We start from the raw sequence: 24,014 nt of genomic DNA, 5'->3' as shown, positions 1-24,014 counted from the left end.
TTGAGAGGATTAAAAGGGATGGTATCTGTTAAGCTAATACTAAACAAAGATGTTTTTCGTTTTCTTTTTTCACGGGCGCGGAACGAATAAAAATGTTTTCTTCCCCGAGGAATCGTACATTAGACATTCGGACTTTACTGTGATAAGCAAGGCGGTTATTAAGTTCATACGTGACAGGCGCCCTATATACTGCGAGGTACAGCACTGTCGTTTGAGTCAGTTTAGCAAGAACGATGGAGAACTTGTGAGCTCGATCGTCGAGTCGCATGAAGTTTCTTTTTTACTGATTTACTCTTATATTATCGTGTTGGAGAGACATCAGTAGGGGTCAGAGGTAGCCTCTGATGGTGTTGCAGCCATCAGGGCCGAGAGGTTTAACTCACGAAGAATCATTCCCTCTCTCTCATCACGTTCCTCACTGTGTCCCGAAGGACTACAGGTAAGGATCACCCTAACTGATGATAAAGAAGTCTCGTGCTCTCAAGATATTTTATTGCCCAGCCAAACTGCCACTTGTGGGGTGCATAAATCTAGCGAAATAAATAAAAATGTATTTTGTTTGTCAAATTCACACTATCAGCTCTGGGTTACGTTATTAGCAAATAGAAATCGCGAGAATTTCCGAAAGACGCGATATTATTGAACACGCAGTGATGTTAAGAGATTTTTACAATACGCATGCGCAGATAAATCCTTCTCTTTCTCTCTCCCACTCTCTCTCCCTCTCTCTGTCCTAATCAGAATAATAAATATTCCTTTTTTTACATGATGAGCAAAAAAAAAAAAAAAAGACTACAAGGGTAAAAGCTAAGGCATTAATGAATTAATTTCATTTCATTTCGCCCTCAACGCCTACCGTGTGGGCGTAGAACACATTTAGCGCAACTTATATTGGTTTGCAAAACGTAGCGTTTCCCGCCCACCATGAAATATCAGCGTCGCTATTCTTTGACTTATACTCCTAGTAAGAAAAACCTTAGTCGTAAGTGCTGTGGTTCTTTGCTTCGTTTGTGTGCACAATTACCTTTTCCTTCTTTCACGCGCGACCAAACTAACGCGCGTGAATCCCTTAGGATCCACCGCGTAACACCATCGTTCATCTGCAAAAAGTCCACCCCTATGAAAGCCGTCGCAAGAGAATTTTTAGTGAAGGACTAAATGACGTAAAAAGCGGATAACACGAAAAGGTACTACGATGGCCATTTATTTTTCAGTGCGTCAAGTATTTAGGACTTCATCTTTCAAACTTGCCAACATTAATCATTTGAATCCCTTCCACGGCGAAATAAAGGCTACACTGAGGGATATAATCACGTTTAAATCCACATCCTATCGTTGGCCTTGCTTCAGCGTCTAACGAGTGTTTAGTTTAAACCCGGATTTAAAGAGCCGAGCAATCGAGGAGGGAGGATTGACGAGTGTGTAGCCCTTGTCCACTATCCCCACGCCTCTTGTCACTTTCTACGCTCGATTTTTTTCCGTTTTTTTTTCAACGATAAAATTTGTGTTAATGGAAAAGGCATCCATGAATACTAATTTCGTTTGCTTTTCCCATAGACCAAGGTAAAACCCTTTTAAAAAATAGCAAAAATTCCTTGTTCTCTACTTATGCAAAATAAAAAAAGCGCTATATTTTAAAAATAAAACGGCTTGACGCAGACGGAAAGGTTTTTAATTTGCACTGTATGCCAAGCAGAAATTTTAAAAGAGTCAGCTGTCTTTTATCGCTTCCTGTGGGACTATTTTTAGCACAAGTTGCGCTATTCCTGAAACAATTATAAACACCCTCGTGTACAATGATATTTAAACTTTAGAAATTTTGGGGGAAGACGAAAAGAAAAAGTAAAAATAGATAAAACCTCCTTTGAGATAAATTTGTAGGTAATAGGTAATTGTAATTGATCTACGGGTCGCCTATATGATTATGTGACTGGTAAGAACGAACTGAAACGATTAATTTCATTTGTAGGCCTATGTACGTATCGTCTTTTTCCAACTTCCGACAGCTTGATAGTTGTGGATTTATTTCATCATCACAGGCATTCAAGAATACGGAAATTCTGATCAGAAATTTGAAATTTGATGTACTCGTGACACAAATTGAACATCATCGCCAAGCGTATTAAGTAAATAGTCCCCTCACGCTGATATGGAGCCCAGGATAACATTAGCGCAATTTTTGACTAATTTCGGGTAATGAAGACCTCATTCCCTTTCCTGTAGATTGTTAAATCTATAATCATTTCGTTAAGACATGTAGATAAGAATATCAAATTGCTTCCAACGCGTCGGGTCCGCTGAGACATTACAGGAAGGTTCATTTACATATTCTTTTTATTCCGGTGGTTTTTGTTTTTACATTCATCGTGAAAAGATAGAAGCATGGTAATTTAATACTATAACTAGAAATATTTCCATCATTAGACTGAATAAAAGGCAAAACTTCTGACCAGGAATTTATAAAAAGAAAAAGCCATGTAGGCATCGTCACTCTTGGAATCAGATCCAGGAAATTCAATTTAAAAAGCTGGCCTCAAAAAGTAAGTTTTTCCTCATTAATGTTTGTATTTGTCAACGGCCGTTTAAAAATTATCAAAAAGTCATTAAAAATTTTTGAATTTACACGTATGTGTAAAGATGTGCCGGCCAATCGGCTATTTCTTTTACGTGAAAGCCTCGTTCTCGTGACTGGCCTCGTACTCGTGCACAATTTTGAGATCGGCTCAGTTCGCGCGGTCGGCTCTCCTCTTGACATCCTTCGTTCTCGCAAGCAACCTCACTCTCGTGAGCAGCCTCAGTCTCGCGAGTACCTTCCCTCTTGGATTAGCATCGCTCTTGAGCCGGACCGCCCCGTCGAGGCAGGAAGACTCGTTGTCATCTCTCCGTGAACCGTGGCGTCCTTCGCTGAGGCTACAGTTAATCCTCTGCAAACTGGTCTGCTTAAAAAAACATGAAACACCCGGATGCGACTGAAATAGCTTCTTTATATTTGTTCTGCCAAAGCGTGGCCTCTGTTTCTTCTTTCGCTAAAATTTCCGCCATGTTGGCACATCTTCTCCATAGTTTGGCTCGCCTTTCTTTTAGGAACGAACCGTCCTTCTCTAAGTGGTCCGCCTCTTGCAACTGCTTCGCTTTGTTTCTGACTGCTTCTTCTATGTTACGCTGTCGGAAAAAAACAGGTCATACTGATTAACTAGCCAAGATCTATAGATTAAAACTGAATTCTCTCCTCCAACTGTTATACATTTTTTCCATAGATCAGTGAGGAGAATTTGGTGTTAAAACGAGAGAGTATTACCTCGATTATTTCCCTTTCTTCATGAATCTGACTCGCTCTTCGTTTCGCGTATTCAGCTCTTCTCTCAGCAAGCTTAGACGCCACTTCTCGTCCGAACTGCTTGATGTCGTTTCTTTGTCGTTCTGCTTCGTACCCAGAAACAAATATTGGCGAGGACCTTCCGGAATCACAGGGAGGATGCAGTTTTTCTTTGGTCTACCAAGAGAAGACAAAAGGAACAGATAAGTTCATGGCTTGCTATTCGAGTCAGTTTTTCTCTCTTTTTTTTTTTTCAATAAAGCTCGAAGCCCTCTGCTTGAAAAGGTCATTTGATTTTCCCAAAAGGAAAAGCGCTCTTACATGCGTGTTTTTTTTTTGCACGCGCGTTACATGGTAACGTGTCTCCTACCATGTCACTTCAAAGCCATTTCAAGGAAAGGGAACTCTTTCATATCTTGATTTCTTACCTAAAAACATGATTGGTAATCTTCCCAATGTCTCTGCCTTACATTTTTGTGAGTTTAACTCGATTGATCTAGACCAATTATGAAAGCTACGTCGCTAGTGTGTGCTTTACCTCAACTATGTTTGCAATCGGCGGGTAGAGTAATTCCAGTGACCGAGACCTCTCGCGGTCATCCGTAATTGGAAAGAAAAAGCTATCGCTCGGGGAGCTGGGACTATCCGCTCTCTGTATCTTAACTTTAATGCTGGATAAATCCTGTGGAAAAAAAGATCGTGGTAAATCATTTTATAGTCGAGTCATGTCTTATCGATCTGCTTCAATTTAGGAAGAATGCATGATTGCATGCTGGTTCCACGACCTCTAATAGGGCTTAGTGACAAATCAATAAATAATCGATACATTCTCGTTCCCTCATAGTTCTCCTCTTTTTTTGTTTTTTATTTTTTATTTTTTTATCTATGATTCTTTTGATTTGGTGATTATTCAACAGTTTACGAGAACTGACTTAACCAACCTTAAGTGTGTATTGTCGATCCCAAACGACTCGGTCATCATCGAGATTCGAGATTTCGTTATCCCCATATGTCGCTGAAAGAACAAATAAAGTGTTGCAAAAAAAATTCTATTTGATGATATACTCAATGAATACGATACTTTAAATAATCGTTTATAAAGAACTGATTCCTAGTCTCTATTCCCTGCTTATCTCCCCATTACATGCTTACCGTAAACAGCGCAGAGGGCTGGGGCGAGAATGGAGGATAGAGCAGGTTTCAGGGCTCTCTCTTGCCAGTCTGATCTCTTGAAAATGTCTTCCAAAGTATCAAGCTCAAACTGGGCCCAGTCTTCAAACGACCAGCTTGGAAATCTTTGAATAAAATGGAGGAAAATAGATTGAATTAAAGTCTTAAAAGTCGTACCTTTACAGGGCGCTCTCCCGGGATATCAATATTTTAACTTTATAATTTTGAACAAAAATTAATCTCACATAAATGGAGAAAGAGAAATGTTGTGAAACCAAAGCCAAAGATTGATGGGTTGTTGAAAAAAAGAAGTATCGCTGGGAACAGATGAGAATCCAAAAAAAATACATGTGACTTGCCATAAGGGCGGAAAAACGTGAGTGTACAAGTGGCGATCGTCTTTAGGTTAAGCCTGATTGGTCGAAAGGGTGGCACGCGTTTTCTCTGGACTAATCGGGGAGTGAAGTAGAACTAACGAAATCCCAGATCTCTACCGACTCTAAATTATAAATTCCTTTAAGTGGTTGATGAACAAGATTTCCCTTCTTCTCTTAAGGTGGTACAACCCTCAAAAAATCAACATTTTTTCATATGTTGTTTTACAAAAAGTTATCTATGTCACCTGAGATGACACATGGAGACAACTATATTTTTGCAGTTTTTGACTTGATATTTTATTATTGCTGCTGAGAATTAGCAAATGATGCCTCCCAGTAGGCACCTGAACAAGAACAGTCATATCTCTTAAACATTAGATTAAAAATTCACAAAATTTTTAGACAATGATCTTCACATGCACCTGCATGCAATGAACTACCAAAACACCTCTCAGTCATATAGAATGGAAAATATTAAAGAAAACACAACAACTTTCAGGAATTGATAAGATAAGCAATCTCATTTTGGTCATTTAACAACAAAAGATGCACCTAAGTACATGTTTCTAGTTCATTGCATGCAAAAATATACAGAGATCTCTCACTCCAAAAATGAGAAGAATTGAATAAAACCCTGGAAAGTTATCTTTGTTAGAGTGTCGGTAGTTTCACAAAATTCAAAATTGAGAGAAAACTGGTTTAAAGTTTCTAAACTGATTTTTTCAAGACTTAAACACAGTTTCCATGAATTAAACTGTTCAAAACTGACCAAGGCCATAGCTGACACCTTCAGTTTGCTTATTATGATCATCTTTTCGTTTTTTAAGGTCCCTAATCACTTTGTATCGCTTCTTGGTAGTAGCTTTGCTTTTATGTTGTGCAATATTAACTCTAAGCTGGTCTTGGAGTCTGAAACCCATCCTTGGTATATTTTCCAGGAGGAATACCAAGGGCTTGGAAAAGCTTAATTATACTAATTGAACCAATATTAAAATAAGAAACAGCATCATAAAGTCCTAATTCCAATGTCTCTCTTCCAACATAAATTTCTTTTGGAATCCTTTGCCATGTAAGCATCTTGCCATGTAAGCACTTCTGCAGCAAGTTGTTCTCACTAAGTCGAATATATTCAGGCTTTAGCTTGGCAATAACAGGTAAAGAAAGGCCAGGTCCATGCTTAAAGAGATTTTTATGGTTGGCTTTGTCCTTTTGATACTTGCACCAACTTGCATTACCTGTTGGGCAGTGGTCATGAAGTGGGCATGCCTCACTTGAGGCACAATGCATGAGGCTAGCATGGATAGCTTTCTTCATTCCAGCCAAATTTCCAACATTGGACCTTATGGCAATGCCATAATAGTTCTGCAGTTTATCGATTTGATTGTCTGTGAGTTTCCCTTTGCCTCCAAGGCCTGGATTGTCACGCTTTAATTTGCGAAGTGCAGTTCCAACCCTCTTCTGCACGTGACTGATGCATTCTTTCTTTTCCACTAAAATTCCAGCATCTTGATAAATATTCTTTATCCTGGAAAAACTCTTGCTGTCCCCATCCCCATAAAATTCAGTGTACCTGAGATTGTGCAGCTCAACAGACCTTTGATATAGTTGATTGAAGCTTTCGATACGAAGCCGAAGATTCCTTCGCTTCGCTTTGATCATGTGAAATGCCATCTGTGGATTCACGTATCCCACTCGAAGTGCTTTCGACAGCAATCGACTCTTCTTCGTTAATTCTTGAACTATTTGTAAAGCGATTTCCATAAAATTTACGCTTCTTACGTCTCTGAGACAAAAATTTCGCCATTTTGATGATTGAAGCTCTCTCACTTGCGAAAATTCCTAACTAAATGATTGATAATAACGGCCGTTCACCGAAACATATCAAAACGAGGCTGAAAGTCATTGTTGGGCCCCAGTCTCCCAATAGATTACTCAAGATGCAATCAGTTTGCTTTGGCCTGGGTGGAAATCGCACTTTTAGGCCCTAAAAGGACGCATTTAAAAATACGTTTCCATGGCAACGGAACAACAGTGCCTTAGAAATTGCATTTTATTACTATTTTATTACAAATTATTCGCAAAAAGACATTTGGGACGATTAAACAAAAGCCTTTAGAGGTGAAATCAAATGAGAAAAAAATGGACTCATTTTCAACAAAAATTGCGTTTTTTTTGTATCGTACCACCTTAAAATAAATGATAGAAGTACGTTTTTTGTGGACATGACTGAATCAGTAATGTGATTTAATACAATGCAACCAAGTAGCCAAGAACAATAAGATGAAAACTTTGTGGATGCTTACAAATTCGTCACAAAGGCTCATTCACACAAGATTTCCCTCTCGTTGATATTGGTTAAGTACCAAATAACAGGTGTACGATTTCTAGAAGCTCGAAAGGGATTTGAATTTTGTGTCGGCCAATAACGGAGTCTTGGATATTTCAGGTACTCGAGATGAACAGGGTGCCATTTGCACTATGTCATTAACTGAGGCACGTTCATAAAACATAGAGATCTCGCAAGTTCAAGATTACGGAAAGATCGAGATTTGCGGAATTCGCCATCTAAGGATTTCACAACGATATGAATGGAAATCCGAGTCATATCAGCTTGCCTGAGATAAGCGACAAAATTGCTGTAATGCGGTTTAAATGAGAGAGGGTAATGTTTTTTTGTACGCGTTTGTGCGTTAGAAAACATTAATGAATTATGTTCAATGTGTTCCTGGGCTATTAACGGAATGATAAAATCATCAGTGGAACACCACAAGAAATTTGATTATGTAGAGTCAATTTTTTACGAATTAAAGAAATGACGCGCTGCTCTCGGCGTTTCGCCGTTAATTTACGTGAACATTGAAATGTTGTCTCGTTAATAAATAAATTTTTCATCAATTCGATTTAACATATATCTCCAAGGCGGATGCATTTGTTGAATTATCCGAGGAAAGTAAACTCTAAATGATAAGCGGACATTTACTTCAACACGAAAAATAGATCGAGATTCTTCCAAAAACGTCTCGAAATTAAAAATAAGTTTTTCTTTTGACATGTCCTTCCTAATGATCGCGAGGTGATGGCTAATTTAAGCGCCTTGCTTCAACGCAAATTTATGTCAAGCAAACCCTTCTATAAAATTTTTTATTAGCAGAAACGAAAAATTCGAGATTTTAAGATAAATATAAAACATACGTGCTGTTCGAACTTGGAATCAGATCAATTTAACGATCATAGAGTGGCACCTCGCTTCCTCAGTCTTAAGAGCAAATAAAAGGCGCTGAAACGGACCCAAAACTCTTCCGGTGAAATTTTCCGGTTTGAATTGCGCAGAATTGTTGATAAATATCACAGGATATTGTAAGGAAGCACAAACCTGTCAGGTCATTTAAACAGTCCTACGGAAAAAAGCTTTCATCCTAATATCTAAACACACTGTCGGCAACTACTTACGCTTTGTCTAAATATCAACCGTAAACCAAGGCATTATTGATTATATTGATAAATAGCGTTAAATACACGATCAGTTTGCACGTAGCTAAAATACAATGAATAATATCGAACCGAATGACGTCACAGTAGCGTAAAAACGGCAAATGAAGACAACACCTTCTTGTAATCGATGTGTTTTTCATTAAGAAATTTTCCCGCAAAATTTCGATCGATTTGCAATCTCACAAACATCGCTTAAGCGTAGATGTTCATTTTGGTTGATGTTTCTGAGCACGATTTAATGCGTAAAAACTATTCCGAACAAATAATTTAAATTCCTTGTTTATTAAAATGCATTCCTGTCGATAGTTTAGTCACACAACATTTTTTTTTTAATTTACAAAGTTACTTCCTTGAAATACATATTGCAATTTATTATTTCATAAAAACGCGTAGGAACATTGACGCACTTGTACGCGGGCTTACAGACTTGATATTTTGACGTTTTACGATTTTAAAAGACATTTTCAGAAAATATGTCACCCGCTTACATCAAGCTGGTCTGCTTCGTTCAGTTTTGCCAGTTAGTAGATTAAGAAGGTTATATTTCCGTGTGCGATTCAGAATTTCAGTGGAATTAATACTTGCGCAGGAAAAAAAAATGAAAAACACCAATTTCGAAAACAACTGAATGGGGACTTTCAACGAAATGAGGAAAAAAAATCTATTTTTCGCTGAAATGAGATGGCAGTCAACATTTCGATGAACGTGACTCGATTTCAGCTTTAATGAATGACGATCTCTTTACATAGATTTTCCATTATTTACGGCAAAATTTTACTATTTACGAATTCATCCGTGTACCTTTTTCAATTTTTATTCCATAACTTTTAGTGTCTGTTAAATCTGGAGCGACTTTTCAATTTCTCTGAAATTCACGAGCTATGGACTTGAATGCTCTTAGCGGTTTTCAATATAACGATCTCAAAATCTCTTCAAAATCTACAAAATATATCATCGAAGATTTTTGTTCTTTGAGGTAAACAAAGCAGTATAGTAATCGCCTTGCGAGTAGATCTTAATATTTCTAAGGCAAATCAAATTCTAAACACGAGGATGTTTTTTTTTTTTGCAAAGCTTCGGTTGTCATAAACGTTTCCAGTGGCTCATCGTGTTACGTAAGTGCATGAAAATTAAAGTAAAGAGCAATTTTGAATTTTAGAAATCTTACCCGAGCGACCTGAAGCGAAGAACCATCTTCTTTCTATTTTAACTGGAGAGGACAATACTGTACCTCCGTTTACCAGAAGAGGTAGTTTCATTTGAGCTGTATTCTTTGGCAGCTCAATTTAAACCTGTCCAATGAATAATATTTTGACGATTCTCTGACGTCAATCCAGTGCTAAATTTAGCGCGTAAGGCTCATGGCTTTGTTCTTCACTTATTTTGCATTTGGCAAACACCTAAGACGGAAATGTCTGCTTCAACAAATATTTCAATTTTTGTCTTAATTCTGTTCTATATTTTTCCTCAGTTATGTATTGGAGCATGCAGTGCCACTTTAATTCATGTCCGTGCATTTTACATGGATTTTCGTACTTTTGCTTCGCTAAATTTATAACCGGAAGAGTAATGAGAAAAACATAAAAGCCAAAATGTATACAATACTTGTCAAAATGTGCAGTAGGGATGGATGAATATTAACATTGTTTGCGTTAAACCCCGTTGTTTTTACACCGCTGGTGATCAAAGTCTTCTTCCCTCAGTTTAGTTGACCATATAAGGTCACTAAAGAATGATATGACTGAAGTCTTTTCCGTTTTTTAGTGGTACACATGAAAAAACAAGAATGAACTCGACGTGAGTAGAAATCGGACCCGAAGCACGAATATATCAAAAGTTTGCCCACTGAAATACTCTTTCTGATGCATTTCGTTAACTTAAAATGGCATTCTAAATCGATTCTTTTATCACAGACGCCGAAATGGCGCTCACTTGTTCCTCACTAGCGTAAGCTTAGATGGAATCCTGCTCGTGGCTCGAATTATGAAATAAATTATTCAACTTCACTCATACAAGGAATCCTTTCGCGAGGCGGCTTTGCTCAGATGTGTATGTTTACCGTTAAAACGCGTACGATGAGCATGCCGATAAAAAAAGGAATGATGATTTTATCTGTAAACATTACAATCATTGCCTTATGATCTGTGACGATATTCAAATTTCATGGAATTAATCAGCTTTGTCTGCCAAAGCTATGGTGCATTAATTTTATTCCGATGTTACGCAACATTTCGACCAAGAATCAAACTTCTCAGGTTTATCTGGAGAACCGTATTCACCCGTAAATGACAAAAATGTGATCTTCTTCCCTACACATTTCACAAGCCAGCCCAATTAGGATCGAAAAAAAAAGCAAAAAATCTATTCCCAATATGGAAACACTGTATTTCAAGCAAATGTAGTAACTAGCTATCATTTTGAGATTTGCAGAAAAATTATCCTATCCATTCTTTGGGGATATTAACGAGGATCTCAATTGTTCTTTACTGAAAATAAAAAAAAAATTTCCTTTACATTAGTAAATTAATTGATTACAATAACAGACTTCCTTAGATTAGATATTGAAAATGAAGAAAAACATATTAAACTTTCCTTGTTTTCGCAAAACATTCAAGGCTTTCATGAATAATTTTTCTGCCATCAACCCGTTGAGCGCACGAAACATCAAAAATGATTACCTATATTCTGTAGATTAGTTGAGATGCTTTCTAGATTTTTTAGGACCAAAGACAGATGTTATGAATAACTCAATGTCATGGTTCTTGTGCCAAACTTCTACGAATAGAAAGGTCATAACTTTACTAGTCACTTCCACGTAAAGGTGAAAGACAGCTACCGAAGCAAGTTGATAGAAGAAAAAGATCTTTAAAACGAATGTTATGACGAAAATCAGGTAAAGGACTTAATTTCCCTCCTGTAGCAGTTTTAACCACTCAACTGTTTGGTGTCCTTTGTCCTAAAGCGGTGACTACCTTTTAATACCACGAAATTCGACTAGAAATTAATTAAGACATATCGGTTTTCTCATCTTTTCTAATTTAGTTCGTTTGTGTTGTATTGTTTTTATTTCGTTTTGGTTTATAATTTTAAGCTGAACACTTAAAGAGCCTACACTGACTTTTAATTTTAAGAGCCAAACTGCAGTTTTTTTGCAAAAATTAGCAAGCTTACATTACAACTTGAGAGCATGTTCCCGTTAATTTGCTCTTAAAAACTTTTCAATAAGATACCGCTTTGATTAATTGAACAATATTTTTTTAAGATTGACCATTTTACGTGGGATATAGGCAAAAGCTGGCCCGAGGTGATTTCACTCAAGAACACGATATAAATTTGTGATACCTAACGTTACTTGGTGAAGGAGTAAGTTTCAAAACAAAAATTTCTCACATGGCTAGATAACAATGATTTTGCAGATTTCAAAATAAATTTTTCTTGTCAATGAAGGGTCCATTCTTGTCAATAGTTTTGAATCATCTAAGTTTCGGCTTCACTGAGTGACGTCAACCTTTGGAAGTGCCGGAGAAGACAGAAACATTGATAAAACTTTTCTAACGGCTTATATTTTTCCTGTTCATCCCTCTGCATTTATCAGTGGAAGAAGTTATATTATCCGTCCATAGAAGGTTTTGGAAAGGAGCCCTCAGTCCGTTTATTCGGCTGTAGTACGTAAGAATCTCTGGGAATACGCTCTTTTTTTTTTCGGACTAGACCCCACGAAGCCGGGCATAGTCATTAATTTCAGCTGAATCATATGATCCGAGAGAAACTGGTACGTAATGCTAATATGAGGGCTTTTACAGCGATGAAAACCCGTAGTAAAAATTAGCCAAGTCGCAAAAGCGCGGGAAAATAGGAGGGAGCCCTTAGTAATTGTTTTCACGTTTGCGTCTGATTGGTTGAGACATAGGCACGAGCTTTGCAACAATCATAGAGCTAACCAAGGGAAAGCCAATGGATTGCAAGATTACTTCCGAAACTTGATTAAAAATAAATGAAAAGTCTTTAATCTGACTAATTAAAAATCGCTCGTTAGACGGATTGTTTTAGATAACACTTATGGATAGCAGTAGAATTCTCAAGGAAAAGAATTCATGGGTATATGGTCGGTGTATATCAATTCCTTTTTATCGATAAATGATGGAACAGATTCATTTCATCGTGACGCAACCAAAATCCTCTAACCTTTTCCCCTCGCCCTCCTCAACCCCCCCCCCCCCCTTAACCAGGCGACAATTACCCATCGGTCCCTAAGTGTCAACTTCTGAACTTTTACTTAGAAATGATTTTGGCGGGAAAGTTCCAGCCAATCGGAGACACTGCAGATGCTCAATGAGGTACGATGTTCATCTGTCCTTTCTACAACAATCCGAATTTTTTTTTGCATACTCTAACGAGGGTTCCCCTTAAAGTTAGAAAATATCACGACATATATAAGATCTGAGGATATTTAGAGATATTCATGGCTTTTCGAACAAGTCACGCGTGAGAGTTTTCTGTGATATCAGTCTTAATAATTAACTATTTGCCTGGGTCTTAAGCATCTTTCCAACAGATCAACCTTCAAGTGAGAAAATCCTAAACATTTTTTGAAAATTTTCGGAAAAAATATTTTGACGATCCCGGCTGAAATATGTAGTAAGGCCTATTATTATTTTTTTCTTTTCAACCATCAACTACTCCTTAAAAATAGATAAAGAAAAGGATGAATAAAAAGATAATTAAACTGATAAGTAAATAAATGAAGTGTACAAAATAAAAATGAAAACAAGAGAAGATAAAACGCGATTAATAAACAACTGTAAGAGGGAAGCCTTTTTCAACAGTTTTGACATAATCTGCGTTTCGACAACCGTTATTATGTCTTCGTTTCTGTGATCAGGAATATGTTTTAATAAAACAGTCGAGTCACATATCGATAAACGTCGAGTCACGGAGTCGCCTCGAACAAAACAAAAAAACCCTTATGATGTAAATGTATTGTGTTTTTAATCACGCGCATACCTAACTGCATCGATGAGCTGAAAATGAAAATCTCAAGCTTGGCATTGAATGCAAAAGCAATCTTAAGCCTTGTCAGAATGTGGAGGATACAGCAATTAATTAGTTTGCATCATCCGTTGAGAAATAGGCTCAAATAAAACTAATTGTAAAGAAATGAATCAATTACTTAAAAGATTTGCAATCACGTTTCTGTTAATCACCAGAAATACGAGAATCCGGTTGTTATGATTTCGAAAATTCTTGGTTATTTGCAGTTCACTTGTTTTATCTTAGTGACCGGAGAAATACTATAACATTTTGATGAATATAACAGAAAAGTTACAATGTCGGCTGAGATTCATTTCGCCAGATGTTTTCGATGTTTTTGGCAGATACTTGAGGCGTAGTCTACCTCAAAGTAAAACTATTTTTCTATCGCAAAAAATATGAACTGGCCAAGATACGAGACTGATTGCGCTGGAAGAGTCCTCTTTCTCCAGCCTTTAGATGTTGAAATTTTAAAAATTGATACAACACTTAGAACAACGTTCTATTCCAGTGAAAAACAGTTACGAAAGAAAATTAAAATTAGACGCTAAGATGACAGCTAAATTGAATTTCTTACCCGATACAGGGAAATAGCTGTGTTTGATTCGGACACAATGCTCTTCTGGGACTGTAATCCATCTTATTAATCGAGCAGAGAACTGAGATCAGTTTGCCGAAAGCATAAGATTTATCATTTTCCCTCACGATCGTTCATCAACATCAACGTAGTCTGTCGTCCAGCCTTTGAGATAGCCTATACGTTGTGTAAGTCCTCAAATCAATCCCACTTATTCTTGAACTTCTGGTAAATAATATCTATTTATAAGTATCCCCGTGAGGCGTGATAATTTACATATCACGACTCCCTTGATGATTCAATAGATTCTAAAAAGCCGAAATTGTGGCTTTTCCATCATAGATCGACAAACGATAAGCTTTCACGGACACTTAAAATGCTATAATGATTCACATGGGGTTTTACTAATTACCAATAGTTCTCAACTGGGTCACGCAAAATCGGCGTCTTGTAGCGAAAATGAATTTTAATCTTAGAGCGCTGTCTGAGTCTAAAATCTTAATAACATGCCAAACAATATGAATTCACCTTCGGCAATCGTCAGAATGATAAAATCAAGAATTCAAGCTGGGTTTTAAATAGTTATTTCTGTGTTCTATGAATCTTTAATATTTGCAGTCGATCTAAAGTACAGAAAACCATTTTGTGCATTTTAGTAATCATGGCTTATCTTCTGTTATAAAAGTTTGCTGCTGTAAAAAAATTCTACAGATGGAGAGGTTAAAAAGCATTGCTTGAAAAAAATCTCTTAATTGTCCAGTAGCCTCTAAATATTTCAAAAATTTTTTGGCATACTTAAATATTCAAGTTTCTCATGACAAAATGATTGTTCAGTGTTGTCGAGTGAAATAATCACATTGAACCAATCTGGCAGACAAAGAACCAATTCTGAATACATTCCGTTCAGTTACTGTGATTTTTTGAACTAATCGTTATAAGGGAATATTTTAAATAAATTTTTAAGCTTAGAATATTGACGAGAACTCTAGGTTACCGAATCCTCTTTCATAAAGATGCATCATATATACAAAAACACATGAAAGCAGTACAAATTTGAATTAAAATTTATGACAAGTAAATTTATCTCGGTATTTTTGTACGCATGTCCTCTTCTTTCAAACTGATATTTTTTTTATGTAAATATGGTCTATGGTTGCAATTCGTAATGGAAAACCATACAGAAAAAAAATATGAAAAAGCTCGTCTTTCGAGAATGATCTCTCCTACGATCAAACTCAAGAGAATCTGTCACTTCCCTCTTCAGAAATCATGTAATCGCGGCAGGATTTGTAAATTTTCCATGATTTGTGAAACGAACTACATTTAGACGAAAGTAGACTGATAACGTACAAGAAATATGATTTGCGTAATGATATTTACTGATGTTATGTATATTTGCGACATAAACACATATGGTTATTTTCCAGCACAGTCTCGAAAATAGTTAAACACAGAGAAAAATATCAAATGAGCTCCATACAAAACCATCCGAACATCAGGCTTATTTGGCATTGTTAATAGAGTTGATAATGTAAGTTAGCCGCCGTAGAGAGTTTCTATAACCGAAGTTTTCGAGCTTTGGCCCTCCGTTAGAGCGAACGTCAATTGAATGCAAAGAGTGCGCAAAATGCAAACAAAGGTTGACGACACTATCATGCACCATTGTCCAATAATTGCGTATTTGAGGCGACAATGAAAAGATATGCTTTTCACTGGATTAGCCGGAAACATTTACTGCAGTTTGAGAACAGCGCTAAGATTATGGTAATTATCACTTTACTTTTGATAGTTTCAACGCCTCGAGGCAAAAATATTTTGGAATAGGAAAAGATAAGTAGCAAATTAAGCTGGCAGGAATAAAGTGCACTATTTGAGTTTCCTATAAATTTCTTGTAAAAAAAATTGAGATTCGTCAGACTGACGTTATTTTTGTCTTCTCTGACAAGAGTGCAGAGTTGCAAATTAACCAAAGTAACAAACATGATTTTCTGACGAGGGCTTGGACACTGCCCTACACAATGGTCGAACATCAATTTGTTTTCCGTAAATCGGCTTATTATTGATATAAAAAGCAAGGAAGAAAAAAAATTGTTATCAGCACTTCAGGCGCAGCCACAACTTGAGGTTGTCATAAATTGTTTAAAATCCGCTTATCGTGGAAATATCAATTTTATTTTCGCTGGAAAGTAATCGAATTATGAATTTTTTCACTCTAAAATATAGAAAATCTTACCGTACAACATGGAAATCGTGTTCATAAATAGATACTAGATATGTTTAGAATCTTTGATACTATCAATACAAAATTTCCTGAAAATGGATAATGTTTTCGTGTGAAAAAATCTGTTCTAAGATTTGCTCAAAGTTATGCAATGGCAGAAATATGAATATGAAATATGGTTTCGTTAGTCGAGAAAAACACAGATTTGAGCTTCTTGAAGTGGATCAACAGTATCAGCATTTTTTGACACCATTGTCCGATTTTAGACTCTGCGAACCAATTTTGGACAATAGTGTCCGATTTTGGACAGAAGTATTTGATTTTGGACCCAAGTATCCGATTTTAGGTACAATTGTTCGACTTTGGACACAAGCGTCCGGTTATAAACACAAGCGTCCAATTTCAAATACTAGTGTTCGATTTTAGACGATAGTGTCCGATTTGAATCTCCAGTGTCCAAATCTGGCACTACTGCCCGTCAGGTTAACATCAGTTATTGTTTGATTTCGGACGCTGTTTTTATACTTTAGGTTCTCGTGTTTGAACTTCGACGATAGTGTCTGCTTTGAGACACCAGTGTCCCATTTTAAGCGCTATTGTTTGATTTCGGACATTACTATTCTATATTTGGTGGAAGTGTCCGATTTTTGACACTAGTGTCTGATATTCGGACAGTTCTGTCCGATTTGAAATACTACAACGAAATCTGATTTTGAACACTAATGGCGGTCATGTTTGGTTGGAGAAAAAAACAAAGCAATTTCAGTGGAAGCTAGAATATGAAGACTTCGTTTTACAGAAGTCATTCCTCTTTTTTGAATACCTTATTCTATATCTTCCCGTAGGGAGTTTACTATTTGGGAAATGGCGAGCCTCTCTCAGCGAACGTAAAAAACCCCCTCTTTCCTATTGTATGTTTTATTGATTGGTGTGGGCTATATATATATATATATATATTTACTGGGCATATTATAGCAATTGAAGGCAAACATTTTCATGCAGTCACAAATGCAATCCCGTGTGCCCGTGGCCAAAAAATGATCACAGAGTAATAAAAACGATCAAAGTCAAGATGGAGGTGAATCTTAATGTAATTCGCAAAAAACGATGGACAATACAAGATGGTTACTGAATTACTTTAACCATTTACCCCCTAACATCAATAATCATATTCTCTGTACTGTTCTCTGTACATTTCCTAAGGTGGTGACAAGGAGAATTTGTCCAACAATGGAGAGTTTCTTTTGGGTTGCCTTACAGTGTTAAGTGATCGTTTGTCATGAATCTTTTGGAGTTTGACTTCAAAAAGTCTGCCAAAATAAAGAATGCTCAAAATCTTAAAGGAATTGTAATGGTAACTATTTGCAGGTGCCTAAGGAGAGAATCAATATTGTTTTGCTTCTCACTGAATTTCACGGTGTCGAAGGTGGGCAATAATATTGGGAAGGACGAGACTGTTGCCATTATCTAGATGAAGAAGATAACCACTACACACATATTAGAACTGAAGAACGGGGAATGGAGAGGAAAAACCACAGCAACAAATCGATCAACAGCTGTCAAATTAAACAAGGCTCTTGATGGAAACAAAAGTGGAGACGAACCGTAATAGAAGAAGGACCATGCAGATGTTCTGTCCCCGTTGACCGAAGCCACCGGCGCGTATCACTGCAAGAAGTGATGGAAACAAAAATTGGGTACAACAGGTTGGACACCGACATGTTTACAATCAAACAATTGGTTGCCGTTCACCATGCCTTCGTCTCGAAGACAATCATTCTGATTAAGACATTCCCAGTCAGCGAAACGACTAGAATCCTACAGAAAGCTAACATTTCTGCTGTGTGGTCTCTTCGGTTGGTGCAGTTTGATGGTGGAGTTCTATTCATAGCTTCGTTGAAGATTTCACCAGACATTCAGTCTGCATTCGCTTGCTTAAGACAGCTTTGATCTCCTAGCTTTTACTAAGTGATATACCTGACGTTAGCTCATATTATTTGTTTCTTTAGAACAGCGGAGGTGTCTGTCAGGTTATATCAAAGAGGGATATTAGAAAGGGGTTGGAAGTTTGCAAAATGGAGGATATTCGGGAGATAAAAACGAATATGGCAACACCGAGGACAACGTTAATGTTTTACCGACGAATCTTTCAATACTCTAAAGTCAATTGGTGTGTTTCTTACTGTCAAAACTATCTCGAAATTAAATATGGAACACAGCGTTAAAAAATTAGCCGTCGTCGTTCACGTTCTCTAGACAACGCAAAGTTTCGTCATGTTACGTTGTTGTTTTGCCGAGGACGCAAAGAAATTTACAAAGATCTATAACGCACGTACACAGCCATTGTTCTGCTTTGAAAACGTGTTATTTAATGACGTTCTCATTGCCGTTGCCTTAGTGGTTTTCTTAAACTCCCCATTATTTTCTTAGAAACGACTGAATTATCTGCGTTAAACCTGTGCTGTATCTGAACATGACTTTTTTTTATTTTATAAATCTATTTTTTAAGTAGTGTCTGCCGATGACGACGAACAATGTTCTAAAATAAATTAATAATATGATAATAATAATAGTGATAATAATAATAATAATAATAATAATAATAATAATAATAATAATAATAATAATAATAATAATGACACATCAAACGAGCTAACTTCAGTCAAACTAAGAAGATTCAGCAGGCTGTTAGTTGCACCCAAAATTAAATTAAAATCGCTCCTGAGTGTTTATATATGTCGTAATTGGTTTTCATGATTTCTGACAGTAGCATGTAATTAAGCTTGATGTCAAATATTCCCAAACTTTCTGAACACTTAACTTGCCACCATGCCGAATTCGGTTCTGTTGTTTCAGATGAATTTTGATCAGCACACTGCTTCTGATCAAAGTGCTTATGATCACCACATAAATCTGTTTCTATAATTTGTTTACTTGTGTTGGATTTTGCGTCAAAATTAATATCAAAGAGCTTTAATTTATACCATGAAATCAAAAAATTAGACTATTATGTGAGAAATTCTCGGCTCCAAAAATGTTTATCATATGGATAACGTAAGCAAGATAGGGCGAATGCTACGTGTTCTGACTGGCGCTTCTCAGTGACTCGCAAATTGAAACAAATAAGTGATTAATTGAAATTCGTATTTTGTGGAAATTTTCCTAATGTTTCAAGCAAAAAAGATTACCAGGCCTTTTTGGCTGCCAGAAAACTACGAAAACACGTTCTTAGCGAATTAAAACACACGCACAATGACAAGTTTTGTGACGTGTTTTATTTTGCAATTCTTTAGACCTTATAAAATGGAAAAAGAATAAAAATAACGTGTCTAATATTTAATTATCTTGACCGAGAATCCTTGAAATTTACAAATCTTGTGCTGATTAAACTTTCTCGGTCAAGATAATTAAATATTAGACACGTTATTTTTATTTTTTTTCCATTTTATGGCCCCCGATGTCGTCTCGCTCTATGAGATTTCAAAAAGAAGATGGATTACTCAGCCCTTTAAAAAAATGCGCTTTGCTGGTATCAGATATTTTTATTATTTACGCATACTGTTTTCTTCTCAGGCAAAATTGCTGCAACATTATAACGACTGTATTCCAACCTGACCTCGTTTAAGAATATTTTCCAGACCTTGACGAAAATTTTCACGGAATGTAAAAACAGACACAGGGATTAATGGCACAATTTCCAAAAGTAGAAAGATGGTTATATGAGTGAGGACTGGAATACTACAAACTGCTCTGAACCGAGATCTTTACCGAAACAGCCCAGAATTTTGAGGGGTAGCCAGCAAACTGCAAATCCTAATACAATGGCGATGGCCATTTCCAAAATTTTTTTCTGCCTTTTTACGCGTTGAACCTCAGTGTTCATCAATCGTTCTCCCAGCGTCTTTTGGAGTTTGAGCTTCAAACGTATTACAGAGTAGAGAATGGTCAGCGTGGAGAAAGGCATTGTGCTTAAAATGATTTGCAGTTTCCTTCCTTACGATCGAATGATACTGTTTCATATAAAAATGTTTATACCATATTTGCAGGCAGTCCTATCCCTGTGTTTCGCTAAATTGTACAGAGATGGAGGAGGTAAAGAATAGCCTGCGTTGCTAGCGGTCTGCGGTTTTGGGGGTGGAGAGAAAAATATCCATTTATTTTGTTCATGGCCTTTTTGTGCATTAAACGAAACCGCAATTACAATCCGAGTTACAGGAGCCTATCAAATTCATAATGCACTGTATGATTAGAGGAGAAAAGTTGCTGTCATTGCAGATTTTTTACCTTCGCCAATTTCTCTAATTCAGGCTCACGGTCAAGTATGAAAAAACAGAGCGACAGAATCCATCTCTTTTTTAGCTAAATTATATTTTTTCGATGACCTTCTTTGAGGTTGCGATCAACAAGCTACATCATGACAATGAAGTCAACTGCATTCATCTCTTTGAAAGATCATTGGGAATCAAAAAAATAGGAAGACGGATTTGCCCAGTTAAGAGTCAGTAATCTTTATGCGGCATTCATTTTCTGATAATGACTACGGTCAAAGAATTCCTAGTAAATAAAACGAGGTGAAGAGAGCAGCAAACATAGGTTCTTTGGCTTGCCCGTTGGCACCCATGGTCTGAGGTAGCATCAATGCAAACAATTATACAGACAAGATGCGATTTACACCTGCCATGGAGCATTTTGATGAAGGAGGCCCTTCAGAGCTTGACGAAAATTTCTACAAAACGTAAAACATATGCAAGGATTAACAGCACAATTGGCAAAATTCAGAAAGACAGCAACAAGCGCAAATGGCGGAATGATACAAACTTCACTGTTTCCTAAAGAGACACCTAAAAAGCCTATGATACTCCAAGGCATCCAACATATGGCAAATCCCAGTAAGATAGCGATGGCCATCTTGAGAACTTTTCTGTTTCTTTGTAAACGTTTTTCTTCAGCGTTAATCGATCGTTCGCCCGGAATTGTGTGGATTTTCAGCTTGAAAACAATGACAGAGTATAGAATAATTAATACCACGAAAGGAATTGTCTTGAAGACTACATTCAAAGGCATAACATGAGAGTAATATTTTTCTCTAAAATATCTTTTAAACCATATACGCTCGCAGGTCAGTTTCTCGCTGAATTCCATGGAGTTATAAAAGACCAACATTGGAAATGAAGAAGCAGTCGCAACTATCCACGTCGTCAGGATGACAAATGGACACAGTTTTGAATTGATGATCGGGGAGTGTAGAGGAAAAACCACAGCCACAAATCGATCCAGAGCGATCAAAATAAGGCTTTGAATAGATACCCAACTGGAAATGTACAGTAACTGAAAGAGCACCAGGCAAATGGTTCTTCCTAGTGGACCGAAGCCGCTGGTATAAATCTCTGTGAGAAGCAACGGAAACACAAAAACTGGGAACAGTAGATCTGACATGGCCATATTGACAATAAAGAAGTTAATTGTTGTTCGCATGGTTTTCATCTTGTGGATAACTCTTACAATTAGGATATTTCCACTAAACGAAGTGACAAGGAGTAGGCTGTAAGCAAGGGTTATTCCAAGGTTTCTTGGTGTGAAGCTGCTCAAGATGATGCAGTTCGCTGATTGTGTTTCGTTCGCCGTTGTGTTTAACGAATCCACCGTCATTTTCTTCAGTTCTCGGGTTACCAAAGCTTTCAATCAGCTGACGTCTGCGAATGGGCTGTTTTCCTTTAAGGGGTTGGTTTAAAAATCAAACCAGTTTTATATGGCCCTAAGAGATCTAACGTTCCACGCACAGCACTAACTAGTCCGATCGAACAATACAAACTGACATCGAAAAATTATGAATGTCTTGAGTCTTTTGCATTAGTCCAAATTCGAGAGTGTCGTCAATCTCCACCCCAAAGTGACTATTGGGCGAGCATCGGTTGATTCTGGTGACAAGAGTCTTGGAAACCTTTTTTCGAATGATTAACTTAAAGATTGATACGATTCGGGTCGCTCAAAAGCTGCAGTAACTAATAATTGAAATCTTTCAGAGAGGTGAATTTTAGTGTTTGTATTTTGTGACAGATGATAGATAGAATAAAAGCAAGTTTATAGAGAATAAACAAAATATCTATCTAAGTCTGAGGTCGACCGTAATGAGATCATTGCCTTGCTTTTTATTGCACTGTTTCTGGTGTTGTAACTCTTCTAGTATTTCTTGGTTTAGAGGAAAAATGAGAGAGTTTTATTGGTAGTAAATACGTGCCACCTCTTACCGAGCAATTTTCCGCAATGTTTATTGTTGAAAAATAGTTTAGTCACCTACGATAAGATTGTATTATGAAAGGTCCCTTATCGAAAAGACCTTGAAAGTTCGTTTTTCTTCGTATGTTCGTATTTGTAGGTACGATCTTTTTATTTGGGGACACTATTTTTTCAATGACGTTCCTTTCAAATGTAACGAAAGAAATTACCATATGTCATTTTAATTACAACAAGGCTTGTTGAAACGATTTTCCAGGCAAAAGCAGTGAACTCGAACAGCTGCACGACCCATTTAGCAACCTTTCAAATCACCTTCCTGATATCAAATTATTTAGTTTGAGAGCGAAAATGTCAGATTAAAGCTCTAAAACTACAGCTAACGGAGACAATCGTTATCTTAAGCTGATGTAGGAAGCATCTCACAGGTCAAGCAATTTACAATAGCAGCCTTTTTGTTACGCTGACTTGAAAGAAATCGTTGATCGGACCAGCTGCCTATTTGATGAAAAACATGCGAATACAGAACGAATTCCTCTATTGTTTACGATCCTCTCAAACTACATTAATGTTAAGTTGTTCTCAGTTGCCTCGAAAGATCTTGACAATTTTAAAACTGAGGTAAGTACTTGGACAGAGTTCGATACGTTTTTCCCGTAAAACGGTGAGAAATTTCCTCGAAAAAGTTGACATCAAATGCGTGCGCGAAAACCCAATCTCTACTATTCCAGCTTTACATGTATTTCATGTTGTATTCAATATTTCCCTCGCGTCTGAGCTCGAATGGAACAACATACAAATACAAACTTCGGAGAGGAGAGAGGAAAGTGATATCGAAGTTCCTTATTGAAATTGAATGACAAAGCAGTCGACGCGCTCGACTACTAAATGAAAGCTTCCTTCCTGTTACCGAAAGCTTTGTGGAAGTAATTAACGAGTTTCGTGATAGTAATTATTATGATGAAAAAAAGGTGAAAATTAGAGCCCTTTTGACGCGCACTGTCAGAAAACCACGTCCCTCTAGAAAGTTTTCACACCTTTGCGTAATATTTCTTGATCACTAGAAAGTTTGCATTGTATCAGGATCGATTTTTTCAAAGTCATCCGTGCAACACCTCTGGTCACGCGGAGAGGCGTTGTGTGACATTTTTAATCAGCAGCTGTTATGAGACTTCATTCGTTCTCGCAAAGAAATGAAATAAATAATTTTTCTAATCCTTCTGTTAAGGAGATGCTGCGCAATTTTTTAATTCTATATGCTGTACGTAGAGTTGTGGGTAACCTTGTCCAGTAGAGTGCCTTTGTCCCTTCACCTTAACAGTCTGGAAAATGACTTCTCGGCATTTTAATACCAATCAAATTGGACCCTTATGCGCATCAGAGTAGGTCAGTTTTGCTTCACTTTAATTTTAACATTTCTTGTTCGTTATTCATTTTTGAGAACATAACACGTCGCTTATGAGTAGCTGCACCCTCCCCCCAAGGAGTAACGTAAGGGGAGGGTACTGCTACACGTAGGCTAAAAAACACGAGAGTTAATGAATAACCCCGACCGTGAAACATGAGACAAGTTCGTTTTCCGGTTTTTTCACACCG

General features: G+C 37.0%; 1 protein-coding gene and 1 non-coding gene across 3 annotated transcripts; both read right to left on the bottom strand.

Moving 5' to 3' along the window:
* Positions 1 to 327: 327 nt before the first annotated feature.
* Positions 328 to 462, bottom strand: LOC113680570 (U8 small nucleolar RNA). Its single transcript, XR_003447088.2, has one exon. It is a non-coding gene; the product is annotated as a U8 small nucleolar RNA (small nucleolar RNA).
* A 1,854-nt stretch (positions 463 to 2,316) lies between these two features.
* LOC113680556 (uncharacterized) lies at positions 2,317 to 14,236 on the bottom strand. Of its 2 annotated transcripts, none has more exons than XM_027197593.2 (6): positions 13,964 to 14,236; positions 4,469 to 4,611; positions 4,258 to 4,331; positions 3,855 to 3,998; positions 3,299 to 3,493; positions 2,317 to 3,162 (listed from the first exon to the last, which is right to left on the bottom strand). In XM_027197593.2, exons 1-6 carry the CDS (start codon positions 14,023 to 14,025, stop codon positions 2,941 to 2,943), a joined length of 840 nt encoding a protein of 279 aa, XP_027053394.2. In that variant the 5' UTR covers positions 14,026 to 14,236; the 3' UTR covers positions 2,317 to 2,940. The 2 variants fall into 2 exon arrangements, with proteins under 2 accessions (XP_027053394.2, XP_027053395.2); XM_027197594.2 differs by lacking the exon at positions 13,964 to 14,236 and adding an exon at positions 9,524 to 9,652.
* Positions 14,237 to 24,014: the final 9,778 nt, after the last annotated feature.

The sequence above is a fragment of the Pocillopora damicornis genome, chromosome 8, assembly GCF_964200805.1.
Source record: "Pocillopora damicornis chromosome 8, jaPocDami1.2, whole genome shotgun sequence".
NCBI lineage: Eukaryota > Metazoa > Cnidaria > Anthozoa > Scleractinia > Pocilloporidae > Pocillopora > Pocillopora damicornis.
The sequence above is the reverse complement of the archived record's forward strand: the minus strand, read 5'-3'. Positions and strand labels throughout refer to the sequence as shown.

Excerpts from the sequence above, each read along its gene's own strand:
- LOC113680556 (XM_027197593.2), bottom strand. The coding sequence starts at position 14,025 with ATGGATTACAGTCCCAGAAGAGCATTGTGTCCGAATCAAACACAGCTA. Across the intron at positions 3,494-3,854 it reads CGATTGCAAACATAGTTGAG|ACCAAAGAAAAACTGCATCC; the intron begins GTAAAGCACACA and ends TTCTCTTGGTAG. Across the intron at positions 3,163-3,298 it reads AAGAAAGGGAAATAATCGAG|CGTAACATAGAAGAAGCAGT; the intron begins GTAATACTCTCT and ends TTTTTCCGACAG.